Raw genomic sequence first — 13,277 nt, 5'->3', positions numbered from 1 at the left:
ATTTACATATCATAAATTTCTAAAGTGTATGATGCAGTGGTTTCAGTATATTCACCAAGTTGTGCATCCATCACCACTAATTCCCTAACATTTTCATCACCTTCCAAAAGAAACCCTGTACCCATTAGCTGGCATTCTCCATTTTCCCCTCCAATAGCCACTATCAACTATTGATCCACTGTCTATATGGATTTGCTTATTCTGGACATTTCATATAAATGGAATCACATGGTATGTGGCCTCTTTTTCTTAGTATTTTTTCAAGGTTCATTTACTTTGCAGTGTGCATCAGTCTTGTATTTGTTTTTATGACTGAATAATATTCTATGATATGGATACACCATATTGTATCCATTGGTTGTATCAGCTTGTGGACCATTTGGTTGTTTTTACTTTTTTTTTTCCCAGAGAGAGGGATAGGGACAGACAGAGAGGAATGGAGAGAGATGAGAAGCATCAATCATCAGTTTTTCGTTGCGATACCTTAGTTGTTCATTGATTGCTTTCTCATATGTGCCTTGACTGTGGGCCTTCAGCAGACCGAGTAAACCCTTGCTCGAGCCAGTGACCTTGGGTCAAGCTGGTGAGCTTTGCTCAAACCAGATGAGCCCGCGCTCAAGCTGGCGACCTCGGGGTCTCGAACCTGGGTCCTCTGCATCCCAGTCCAACGCTCTATCCACTGCGCCATTACCTGGTCAGGCTTACTTTTTGGCTTTAAGAAAATGCTGCTATGAATACTCATATAGAAGGTATTATGTGAACATGTTTTCATTTCTCTTGGTTATATTCCCAGGAGGGGAAATTGTGGATCATATGGTTACTCTCTATGTTGGAACTTTTTTTTTTTTTTTTTTTAACAGGGTCAGAGAAAGAGTCAGAGTGAAGGATAGATAGGGACAGACAGACAGGAATGAAGAGAGATGAGAAGCATCAATCATCAGTTTTTTGTTGCAACACCTTAGTTGTTCATTGCTTTCTCATATGTGCCTTGACCGCGGGCCTTCAGCAGACCGAGTAAACCCTTGCTCGAGCCAGCGACTGTGGGCCCACGCTGGTGAGCCTCGCTCAAACCAGATGAGCCCGTGCTCAAGCTGGCAACCTTGGGGTCAGATGAGCCCGTGCTCAAGCTGGCAAACTCAAACCTGAGTCCTCCGCATCCCAGTCCGATGCTCTATCCATTGCGCCACCGCCTGGTCAGGCTATGTTTGAACTTTTGAGGAACTACTAGACTGTTTTCCATAGTGGCTGCAACATGTTATAATCAGCAGTGTATGCAAGTTCTCATTTCTCCATATCCTAGCCAACACACTATTTTTTATTGTAGTCTCCCTAGTGGATGGGCATACTGTGGGTTTAATTTGCATTGCCCTAATGGTTAATGATGTTGGACATCTTTTCCTGTGCTTATTGGCTGTCTGTGTATCTTTTTTTGAGAAATGTCTATTCAAATCCTGTACCTATTTTTAATTTGGGTTATCTTTTCATTGTTGAGTTGTAGTTCTTTCTATATCAGCTGGCGACCTCAGGATCCCAGGTCGACGCTCTATCCACTGTGCCACCACAGGTCAGACTTTTTTCTTTTTTTTAAAATATTTTTTATTTATTGATTTTTTAGAGAGAGAGGAGTGAGAGAGAGAGACAGAGAGAGAGAGAGAAGGGGGAGGAGCAGGAAGCATCAACTCCCATATGTGCCTTGACCAGGCAAGCCCAAGGTTTCGAATCGGCGACCTCAGTGTTCCAGGTCGATGCTTTATCCCACTGTGCCACCACAGGTCAGACTTTTTTTTAAGCTCTTACATTTAGGTCTCTAATCCATTTACATTTTTGTATATGGCATGAAGTTTATTTTATTTTTTTGCACGTGGATGGATATCCAGTTGTCCCATATTTAAAAAACTTTTTGTAGATGCTTTATTTTTTATATTTTTTCAGCTTTGTTGAGATGTAACTAACATATAATATTGTACAAGTTTACCATGTACCTGTTGATTTGATATACTTATATATTGCAAAATGATCACCGCTATAGCATTAACACCTCTACCACCTCACATAATTACCATTCTTTTTTGTGGTAAGAACATTTAAGATCTACTCTGAGCAACTTTCAAGCATATAATACAGTATTATTAACTATAAAGACCATGCTGTATGTTAAACTCAGAACTCACTCATTTTTTTTTTTTTTTTTTTTTCTGAAGCTGGAAATGGGGAGAGACAGTCAGACAGACTCCTGCATGCGCCCGTCCAGGATCCACCCGGCACGCCCACCAGGGGCGACGCTCTGCCCACGAGGGGGCGATGCTCTGCCCCTCCAGGGCGTCGCTCTGCTGCGACCAGAGCCACTCTAGCGCCTGGGGCAGAGGCCAAGGAGCCATCCCCAGCGCCCGGGCCATCTTTGCTCCAATGGAGCCTTGGCTGCGGGAGGGGAGGAGAGAGACAGAGAGGAAGGGGGGGGGAAGCAAATGGGCGCTTCTCCTATGTGCCCTGGCCGGGAATCGAACCTGGGTCCCCCACACGCCAGGCCGACGCTCTACCGCTGAGCCAACCGGCCAGGGCCTGAACTCACTCATTTTTTAACTGGAAGTCTGGATCTCACGGAGGTTGAGGGAGGAAGCAAGCAGAGTGGGCGACAGGCATCTGGGGCCATCACTTTCCAGGCTGGCCCCTCTCTGGCCCACTCATGAGTTCTTTCCCAGACCAGCGAGAAAGGGCCTCACACCAGCATGAAACAGGCATGATTTGGGGTCTCCGGGCATCAAGCTTGCCTGTGCGAGGGGATATAGCTCCCAGAAGCATCAGCCCAAAGCACAAACAAGAGCCATCCAGAAAACCAGAAGCAAGCCTACAGAGGAGCGTCTATGGGTTGACCTGACGAGATGCTGGTGGCCAGGCGGCAGCAGCAAAGCCTTCTCCCAGTACCTGTCTTTGTGCTGAATTCAAACTTCCCTTAGGTCCTCGTGAGGACCTTCTGGGGAAGTGGGTGGGAACTGGAGCAGGCAGCTGTGAACTCTAGAAGGGTTTCTTATCAGGAGCCATACTTCAAACTCCTGCCCCCTCTCCTCAGAAACTCCTAGATAGTCCCATGCCCCGTGCAGGGGCTGAGTCTTGAGTGAGAAGCCCCGTTCAAGGGTGAACCTCACGGAACTTGTTTGCAGTGTGTTGTTCTGGGTTTCTGCCCGAACAGCCTGGTCAGGGAGATCCCAAGTGACTCTGGAATGGCCCGGTCTCTGCTCCCTGGCCCAGCGGGGCTGTTTGCAGACTCGAGCGCTGCATTCTTACAGCTCGCATTCCCCAGGCCAGGCTGGAGCTGGTCTCTGCAGAGGCGGCTGCGGATGTAGCCGTTGAGGTAGCCTGGCTGCCACTCGGCCCCTGCCTATCAACCCACACTGAGGACATGCACTGGTGCCTGTGGTGGCCCGGGTCACCCCTACATGCCCATTGAAGGTGCGTACGGACTGGAAACCAGCTCACTGGGTACTTGTCTGAGAGGGCTCCCTGTGTCCCTGTCCCCTTCTTGTTTTTGTATGTGCAGCCCTGTCCCACCCCATTTCTAAGTCTAGGACCATTTAAGCTCCAAAGTATTCCAAAGGCCAAAGGGGCCAACACAATGACCATATAGAAATCCTCCCCAACTGGGGCCCTAGTCTTTGTTCCCCAGTGGCTTGGGTGGCTTGGGCGGGCACTGGGGAGAGATGCCAGGTGATCTGGCCTCCAAGGGGCAGTGGAAAGCACTGCGTGTTCAAGAGCTCAGCCTGGAATCCAACAGACCTGGGTTCAGATCAGATCTTTCCACCACTAACTGGCTGTGCAACTATGGCCAAGTCCGGGCCTCCGTTTCCTCATCTGTAGAGTGGGGGCAGTAAGAACCCTTAGGAGATGAGACAAAACATGCCAGGTACTGGGCTTGGGGCCCACCACATACTTCGTGCTCAATAAATGGAGCTGCTATTAGCAAACACGCCCTAACTCAGACCACTGAAAACTTCCCATTCTGAGTCTCGGAACAAAGGACTGAGGACTTTTTCTGACTGTTTTCAGATCTGGGAGGTAGGGAGGCTGCGAGGAGGAGAAGGGGTCACCTGCAACCCTACCAGTCCCACATTCAGGGAAGAAGGCCTGCTACCTTGCAGCTGACAGGACGGCCAAAGATGGCAAAAGAGAAGGCATGAGGCTGCTCTGGACACATTCCTGGTCTCCTTAGCCACAGTGTCCTCTGGGCCACACAAGCAACTCTCCAAGTCCAGGTGTGCACGAGGGCCTCTGGAGCAGAAGCCCTTAGCGGGAGGGCGGAGGAGGCCCTTAGTGGGGGGGGGGAGGGCGGAGGAGGCCCTTAGTGGGGGGGGGGGCGGAGGAGGCCCTTAGCGGGGGGGCGGAGGAGGCCCTTAGCGGGCGGGCGGAGGAGGCCCTTGGGGGGGGGGGCAGAGGAGGCCCTTAGCGGGCGGGCGGAGGAAGGCAACCTGCAAGGAGCCAGGCAAGTGACTTGCATTCTCACAGTGTGGTGGCTGCTGGAAAAGCCTCTGCAGCTCAGTTCGCCCGCCATTCAAAGCCTACAGCGAGCAGCAGGCCGGCGCCTTCCCTGGGACCAGGCTGGCAGGAGGCCGGAGTGTGGAGGGGGCTCTGAGGGAGCTGTCTGAGCCCGGTCAGCGTGGGCCCGCTGGTATCTGGCTGGGGCCTTCTGCCCTCCAGGCTGCCACACACCATAGGGACCCTGGTCGGGGCCACTGCTCTCCAGGGCAGCGGCCTCTGCAGGAGAGCCAGGAGCTTTGTAAAGCTCAACGAGATCCCATCCCAACAGTACAGAGACATGTCTGGGCAGGCAGTCCACTCCTGGGGGGGTGGGGGGAGAGGAACACGGTTTGGGTGGGCTGGTCCAGGCTGGGGCCTGTCTCAGTGCTCCCCACAGACAGGGTACGGGCCTACCCAGTCTTTCCTAGCCTCGGCTTCCCATCCACCCCAGGCCCAGCTGGCTCAGGATGGAAGTGAGAGATGGCAGGGCTGCAAGTACAGGAGGAGATAGGGGAGAAGAAACAAGCCCACTCCAGGACTCTCAACCGGGAATGACAGGCCTCTCACCTGGACTACCGTCTGCCCAACAGCAGCTTCCCGTGGGGCTCTCAGTGCGCCGCCCGCCACAGGCCGCTTCGCTCACTTCTGGCTGCTTGTCCACACACTTGACAAGCATGGCTGGGACTGGACCTCCTTTCTCAGCGACTCTGACAAAAGTCAACACTGCTGAGCTCTCCTGCTGGCCCGTGGGGCCCTGGGCTGGGCACAGGGGGTCCATCAGGAAGGGGCACCCTCCACACTGCGCCGAGGGCCAGCTGAGGACTAAGAGGCTTCTACTCAGGTGACACTGACAGCACAATCTTCCAGGCCCAGAGACAACGGGCAGCTGTCTGGCTGGGGCCCAGGAGCAAGGTGCCCACTGCCGGGCTGAGAAAGCAGGAGTTTCTATTCTCCAACCCTGCTGAGGACCATCCTGCAGCTGAATGTTGCTCGCCTCGCATTTCTGGTTTGGAGAAGCGGGCCCTGGCAGGAAGCGCACGTGACTGCGGCTGGCCCGGGAGCAGACAGATGCTGTCGGGAGCGCTCCGCGCACAGACCAGGCCGGTGGGGTGGGCGGCCAGGGAGCCAGCCCTGCAGATGTTGCTAAGTGGAACCTGATGTGGCGACATGAGAATCTGCAGAACGTCTCACAAACAACCTTCCCTGGGATGTTTTGGATTGAGTTTTGTGGCTATGACGTGAAGGAGCCTCACATGTCAGGATAAAAATAGCGTTGGCCTCAATACACAACGTGAGTTACAGTTCAACAAAACCAGATGGGAAAACATTAGCCGCCCAGCCCAGGCCCAGCAGGGTCCCTGCTTCACTCCCACCTTCTCGACCACCTCCCTCCTGTCCCTCCAGAGGGTATCTATCTGGATCCACCACCTGAGAGTGGGGGAAGGGCCACAGGAGCCGGAGGAGGTCCGAGTGCTCAGGGCAGTCTTGAGGAAGTGACACCTTCTCCAGGGTGGCGGTTCCTGTCTGGGAGCCTCACAGGGATAAGGAGCTTAACGCATTCCTGCCACAGGAAGTGCTCAGAGGAGGGGCTGTGTGATTAGAAGGCGGGTTTGAAATCAAGGAGGACAGGTGGGGAGGGGCTAGCTTCCCTGGGAGAGAAGGAGGCCAAGGGCTCCTGTGAAACAGGGTCTCAGAGGGGGTTGCGGGGTCTGTGGAATCTGAGCCTAAACCCCATAGCTGCGTGGACAAAGGGTGGTTAAAATACTGTAGCAACAGCATCCTTAGGACCTGATCCAAAAGGTGGTCACTTTCTTTTCCATGGGCCAGCCCAGCTGAGGTCAGGGAGCCCTCTGCCCTGGGCAGCCACCCAAATCCAGGAGGTTTCCAGCTGTCTGGTTCAGAGCAAGAGATAAGCTAATGAGCCACAGTGGGCCCACGAGGAACTTGAAGCTGATAGGCAGTGGGGAGGGGCTGTCCCAGGAGCAGGCAGCCCAGTGCCAAGGCCAGCGCTGGAGAGGTCAAGGAGGGAGGGCCTTCAGGTCGATCAACAGCAACGGGCCTGGGTTGGAGGGGGCTAGGCTGTCCACCTGGTGACCAGTCAAGTCCCAGGCAGCGATGCCAGGCAAGCCTCAGACCCAGCATTGGTGATGGAGCATCTGGCTCTGGTGTCCCTTCCTCCCATCATTATAATGAGCTATGAAGACGCCACTGACTGATGCTGGAATTCAGAAACGAGTACAATAGGCCCCTGCGGTCAGAGCTGGTGCTTCTCAAACTGTGAGGAGCACACAAATCACCTGGTGATCTTAAGTCTGGGGTGGGCCTAAGTGTCCCCATTTCTGATGACTTTCTGGGCAACACTGAGGCTGTACAACCTACACCTTGAGAAGCAAGGGTCTAAGACAGCGGTTCTCAACCTGTGGGTCGCGACCCCGGCGGGGGTCGAACGACCAAAACACAGGGGTCGCCTAAAGCCATCGGAAATACATATTTCTAAGAGGTCTAAGAGGTCACAGCCAGGAGAAAATCAGACGTGAACCCCTGCACCTGTGCACATGCACGTGGGTGGGAGGAACAAAGGCAGGAGAGGCGGCTGGCCTGGGTTCTCTAAACAGGGGTCCCCAAACTTTTTACACGGGGCCAGTTCACTGTCCCTCAGACGGTTGGAGGGCCCCCACATACAGTGCTCCTCTCACTGACCACCAATGAAAGAGGCGCCCCTTCTGGAAGTGCGGCGGGGGGCCGGATAAATGGCCTCAGGAGGCTGCATGCGGCCCGTGGGCCATAGTTTGCGGACGCCTGTCCTCAAAGCTGCACAGAGGAGGGCACACCTGAGCAGGCCTGAAGCACACGTGAGCTCCTGTAGTAAGGATGGAGGCAAAGGTAGCACCTCACGCAGATCTGTCTTAGCCCCTTCCATTCAAGAGCTCAGAGCCCCCAGCACCCCATCATCCAATTTACAGAGAAGGGAGAGGTGGCAACAGGCAGGACACTTGCCCAAGGTCACAGGACAGGTGAGGCCCAAACAGACCGGGAACCTGGATCTTCCTGACCCAGCACCGGTGTCCTACGCTGCCTGAAGACAGGAAGTGGGGAGAAGAGGCTCAAAGGGCCAGGGGCAAGGCTCTTGGGACCTGGACCCTGAATGGTGTGGTTGGAGGAGGCGAAGGATGCAGAAGGGCAAGAAATGAGTTGCTGAGGTGGCCTGAGACCAGAATGGGGTCCCCGAAATCACTGTGAAAAGGAGGGCCACCTTCAAGAACCATCAGGCTGGATCATGACCCAGTACTGAGTCGGCTGACCTGGCTACCATTGCTTTGCTCCTCCCCTTGGGGGGTGGAAGCTCCCAGTGCTGGGCAAGGCTGGGGTTCACCTATGCTCCTGTCCTGAGTGTGGGGGTCAGCACCCAGGCCGGGTGTAGGTTGTAGGTGGTCTGACAACGGTGCTCTCCTCTCAGACGGCATGAGCTAATACACTGTGAGGAGCAGGGAGACCCGGGCACCCGGGAAGTGCTTAGACCAGTCCCTGATCCTACCAAGAGCGCCATTCATTCTAGTCACTGTTATTACTGGAAAAAATGCCCAGAATTGCTTTCTAGGCAATTTCTAGAACTTTTTCCTGTGTTTGGCCACACCAGTCTGGGCTATAAGGTACAAAACCAAACCAGAACGCTTCATTTTTGCCCATGTTTTTAGAGCTGGGGCAAAACTCCACCTTGAACCAGAGAGCTCTGATGTAAGCAGTCTGATTCCCGCAAGGAGGGTCCCTGTGGCCAGAAGGGAAGGACAGGGAAGACGGGGTTTCAGAAGCAAACATCAGTCCTAGGGTGACTTTTGGCCCCAGATTGCCACACTACTGCTGTGCTTGGCCAAGGCTGCTCCTGCTCCTCAGCTGGGGTCCAGGCCCCAAGTGGGCCAGGCACTCTCTAATGGGAATGGTCCCAGAGGCCTCAGGTGCCTGCCAAGCCTTCTGTGCAGGCTCAGGGTCAGGCCCTGCGGGCCTGCTTGAGGGGGCTCATCATCTCATCTCCCCAGAGCCTTGGCTGACTTCCCGAAGAGAGACAGGCAGAGAAGGCACAAAAGTCGCCCAGTCTCAGGAGACCCAAGTGTTTTGTTTCATTTCACTAAATCCCAAATCTAGGCTCCCTCGGGGCTACCCCACCAGGCAGCTCCCCCTGACTGCCCCAGAGGTGGCCATGGTCCTCCTCCCAGCCTGAGGCTCTGCGAAGGTCATGAATGAAGGGAGAAACGACACCATCGCCTCCACGCACGGAGCTCTGCTCTGGAAGGAGAGATGTTTACGCTGGGGCAGGCGAGAGGAAAATCCCACGTGGGCAACTGCCTTGCAGGCCCCGGGGACCACAGCTGTGGCACAGCAACGCCCTGGCCGTGTGACGGGCCTCGCCTCCCCCACTGCACTCAATCTGTACCACCTGACCTTACGGACCCAACACACAGGCCAGGCCATTTGATTCCCTAAGAACACCACTGATTTAATCTTTGCTCGTTCCTTGCCTCCTTCACTTTCCAGAAAGTTTCTTTACAGGTTGGGGTGATCTATCTTAAAGGGACACAGCACTGCAGTCTACTAGTTCTCAGAGTTGTGCCCTGGAGAGCCCGAGGAAAGCAGAATCCAAACAGAAAGAGGGGCTGGCCTTGCAGCCGCTGTCCTCGTGCACAGCCAGATGGAAACAGAATGACCCCCTTGCTTGCAGGCCTTAAAGGCATGTGACAAAGAGCAGCCAGCAGAGGAATGAGGGCACACTTCCTGTGCTCCTGACCTAACAGCCACCTTCAATGACCCTGGTGCCTGGTGCGTGCCCTCCTTACGGCAGCTGGGGCCTACCTCTGGCTTCTCATGCTCTTCTGTTACTGGTATGAACTTGACCTTGAACTTTCAAAAACCACAGACCCATTTGAAAAGTCCAGTGCCGGATGTGGGCACACATGCACGCGTGGTTCCCACACTCCTTGTGGAACCCGGAGGAGACCACTGGCCTGGCTACCACTGCCCTGCTCCTCCCCTCGGTGATGGAAGATTCCAGGGCTGGGCAAGGCTGGGCAAGTGCACACGAGTCTCAGGCTCAGAGCGTGTCATCCTCAGCGCCCTGAATCCTTGAAGCAGGAAGCATTACTGGCTGCAGGCACTTCCTTGGTGTTCTTTCCAGGATGGAATTTCTTCCCATCTGGCACACGTGGTTGTTTTTCTATGAATTCCGGGTGAGTCCCTGGCTGACGCTAGCCGGTCTGACAGCTCGGTGAGCTGGGGCAAGTCTTCCTGCCTCAGCCCTGTTAGCAGCCCACCCATTTTGGTGGGGCCAGGAGCTGGGGTTGAGTGCTTTGCCATCCGAGTCCCTCCAGCCCTTGTTCCTGCGCTGAAAGGGCTTGCTGCCACAGGCCCCTCCTGGGATTCCCGGGGTCCGTCCTTATGGCTCCTCAGTGCAACACCCCCTCTCCAGCAGGTCTGGCCACCACAGCCATTCTTTGGGCCCATCCCTCCACTAGCAAGCGAGCGTTTCAGCCACGGTAAGCCCCCTTGAGCAGACCCTGCGGTCGTCAGGCCTGCAGGGCTCCAGGGGGCACCCCTCTGTGCCCTTACAGATGGAGCAGAGTCCTAGGAGACCAGGTATCCTTGCGCTGCCTCAGTGCTGCGCTTGTCCCGTGGAGAGAGAGAGGGTGCTCTGACAAGGGCAGCTGAGGGCTGGCTGAGCCTTGCCGGTGCCTTCTCTTGGCCGCTGCCCCTATGCCCCTCAGGCAGCACTGCCACCCAGTCCCTGCCCTCCAGGCCCTCTCAAGGAAGAGCCTTCTGCTCCTCACCCTCTTATGGAGCCCCCCCACCCCCACCTGTGGCATTCCTGCCATCTGTCCCGGGGACTTCAGGTTGACCCACAGTGCTGACTTGGGGACAGAGGATGAAGAATGGAGTCCTGGGCTGTGGGACAGAGGGCGGGAACCTCTGCAGGGGTCCTGGGTCAGGGTGTGGGAGCCTCCCTGGCTGTGGCCTCTGACTGTCCAGAGGAAACAGTTGGCACGGAAACCCCTGCATCCTGGGGAAACGAGAGAAGGAAACCAGCTGCTGCTATAGCCCTTTCTCCTTCCGCACTTTAGTCAGAAACAGCTGGAGACCTGGACGAGCGGCAGGCAGAGTGGCTTAGAGCCTGGGGTCCCACGGGACACCTTGCTGCAAGGGCAGGGGAGGGCCTGACTCCGAGTGTCACCAGGAGCCATCTTCAGTGCACGGGCCCTCTGTGACGCCCTTGCAGCCCTGGGCACAGTCAGGCCAGCAGCCTCAGCAACTCCGACGAGCAGGTGTTCTGTGGGGCCCCTGGGGTTGTAGGAGGGAGGCTGCCGCTGAAGGGCCCCAAATTTATCTGATGCTTGGCTTCTGTCTGAGGGGCTGTCTAGGGGACCTTGTGCCTGAAGAAGGGCTGTCTGATGTCTAGAAGGAGCTCGGAGGGTGAGCACCAGGAACGCCACAGCCACCTTCATGGCCAAGGGCTGTCCGGAAACATGTTTGAATTACGCTGTCTCTTGCCTGGGCTGCCTGCCATGTTGAGAGCTATTTTTAGCTTCTCGGTGAGGAAGGAAATGGCTGCCTAGTCTTCTACCTGTGAGCCCCGACTCCGAAGCCCCTTGATTCCTGACTGGGGAGATGCCACCCCTGGAAAGGAGATGACCAGCTGACTCAGACAGTTTTATATTTAGCCAATGGCTCGAAAGGATGAAGGCTGCAGGCGGATGGGGAAAAAGGATGCAAGTGTCTCTCGTAGGGGTGAGGGGCTACTGCAGTGAGATCCAGGAGGCGCTGGACGGCAAGACCCACCTGCCTCTTAGTGTGACATTCACTGACCTTATGCGCCCTGGCAGAACTCCAAGGTTTGACAGTGACAGCCCTGAGGATGGCCCCAGTCCAGGACGAGGCCGAGCGCTAGTGCCCACAGGGCCCCCGAGCCTGGGAGCAGCAGGGAGTACTTACTGGGAGTGGTCAGCAGGCCGGCTCTGCTGAGGGTGGGCACCTGAAGCTCTGAGTGGCTGACACGGAGGTCAGGGCCATCGATGGCACCTGGGTCCTCTGTCTGGCCTGCAGGAGAGGAAGCAATTTCTGCCAACACCTCCAGATCCTTCAAGATAACCTGGGGGAGAAAAGCAGAGGATGAGGACAAGGACCTCCACAGGCAGCTACGGTGGAGACGGACAGACTCCGCTAGGAGGCGGGGAGGGGTCGCAGAGGGCGATGGGCAGGTGAGAGTGGCCGAGACTATGGCTCTAACAGTGATCAGGAAGTCCTACAAAGCATTGAACCGAAGAGAACACAGGCAGCAGATAGGGGCAACTGGGGGAAGAAGCTGGAATCTGAGGCCTGCAAGGCAGCTTTTCTGTGAACTCCTCTCTGGTTCCTGGAGAGGGGACAGGAAGGGACCCCAAGAGACGTAGGACTCAGGCACCAGGGCACAAGCTATGCAGTATACATCTCTGGGCTCCTCGACCGCCCGTACCCGGACGAGGACCCAGCAGTGCCCTTCCGGCCACACTTCCGGGTGTGGAGCCAGCCCACCACCAGGCCACAGCACAGTCCTGCAGAGGTGAAGCCAGGCACGGCAGACCCCAAAGGACCCTCCACACTTGGGGTGTGACATGGGGCTCTAAGACGGAAGAACTTCCTAACTCCAGATATGCCGTTCCATTCTCAGCTGCCTCTGCGGTGCTCATACACAGGAGCGAGTGGAGGGGGCCCTGATCCTGGCCCCTGCTCGCCAAGCTTGTCCAAGAAAGATGCAGACTCGAGTGTAGAGAACAGTCCAGAGTGTGCACTCAAGTCAGTGCTGTGTCACATGGTTGCCCAGGGCAGCCCCACAATCCAGAGAGCCCTGGACCAAGGGAAGTGACACAGAGCTCCGGTGGAATATGGTGGCTTAGTCAGGTCAAGCTACTCCAGGGCTCTCTGTGGAGTAAAATAGTGGGGACGGTGACAGTAGCTTGTCAGTATACTATAACCACTGAAACATGTATTTTTAAAGGAAGAATTTTATCTCAAATGGAAAAAAAAGCCACTAACCTCCCTCCAAAGCTTGAAAGCAGTTCCTGTCTCAAGGCAACCACTGTGCCTGTACCCCACCCCTACCCGGCCACAGCTGTCACTTCTCCTGGGGGCCCCTGCTGCCTGGCACATGCGCCGAGCCCCTTACTTGTGGGCCCATGGTCTTCTCCCAGCAGCCTTGTGTGCTCATCACAAAGTTTCTCTGAGCGAGTTGCATTGCTCCCTGCCCTGCAGCGCTCCAGCCTCACCCGGGCTGGACTGCAGGCACATCCAGATGCCACCTCCAGCCGTCCAGCCACGTCCCCCACACGGGCTGGACTGCAGGCACATCCAGATGCCACCTCCAGCCCTCCAGCCATGTCCCCCACACGGGCTGGACTGCAGGCACATCCAGATGCCACCTCCAGCCGTCCAGCCACGTCCCCCACACGGGCTGGACTGCAGGCACATCCAGATGCCACCTCCAGCCGTCCAGCCACGTCCCCCACACGGGCTGGACTGCAGGCACATCCAGATGCCACCTCCAGCCGTCCAGCCACGTCCCCCACACGGGCTGGACTGCAGGCACATCCAGATGCCACCTCCAGCCGTCCAGCCACGTCCCCCACACGGGCTGGACTGCAGGCACATCCAGATGCCCCCTCCCAGCCCTCCAGCCACGTTCCCCACACGGGCTGGACTGCAGGCACATCCAGATGCCCCCTCCCAGCCCTCCAGCCACGTCCCCCACA

At 56.0% G+C, this 13,277-nt stretch overlaps 1 protein-coding gene across 2 annotated transcripts in view; it reads right to left on the bottom strand.

Moving 5' to 3' along the window:
- VAC14 (VAC14 component of PIKFYVE complex) overlaps positions 1-13,277 on the bottom strand; it is a 103,110-nt gene that overhangs the window by 40,086 nt on the left and 49,747 nt on the right. For both annotated transcript variants that reach the window (XM_066348574.1, XM_066348573.1), the window contains exon 13: positions 11,485-11,641. In XM_066348574.1, coding sequence (XP_066204671.1) covers positions 11,485-11,641 — 157 coding nt within the window. The remainder of the gene's footprint in view (positions 1-11,484; positions 11,642-13,277) is intronic.

The sequence above is a fragment of the Saccopteryx leptura genome, chromosome 9 (assembly GCF_036850995.1).
Source record: "Saccopteryx leptura isolate mSacLep1 chromosome 9, mSacLep1_pri_phased_curated, whole genome shotgun sequence".
NCBI classification, from domain to species: Eukaryota; Metazoa; Chordata; class Mammalia; order Chiroptera; family Emballonuridae; genus Saccopteryx; species Saccopteryx leptura.
Note: the sequence above shows the minus strand (reverse complement) of the source record. Positions and strands in the feature narration are given on the sequence as shown.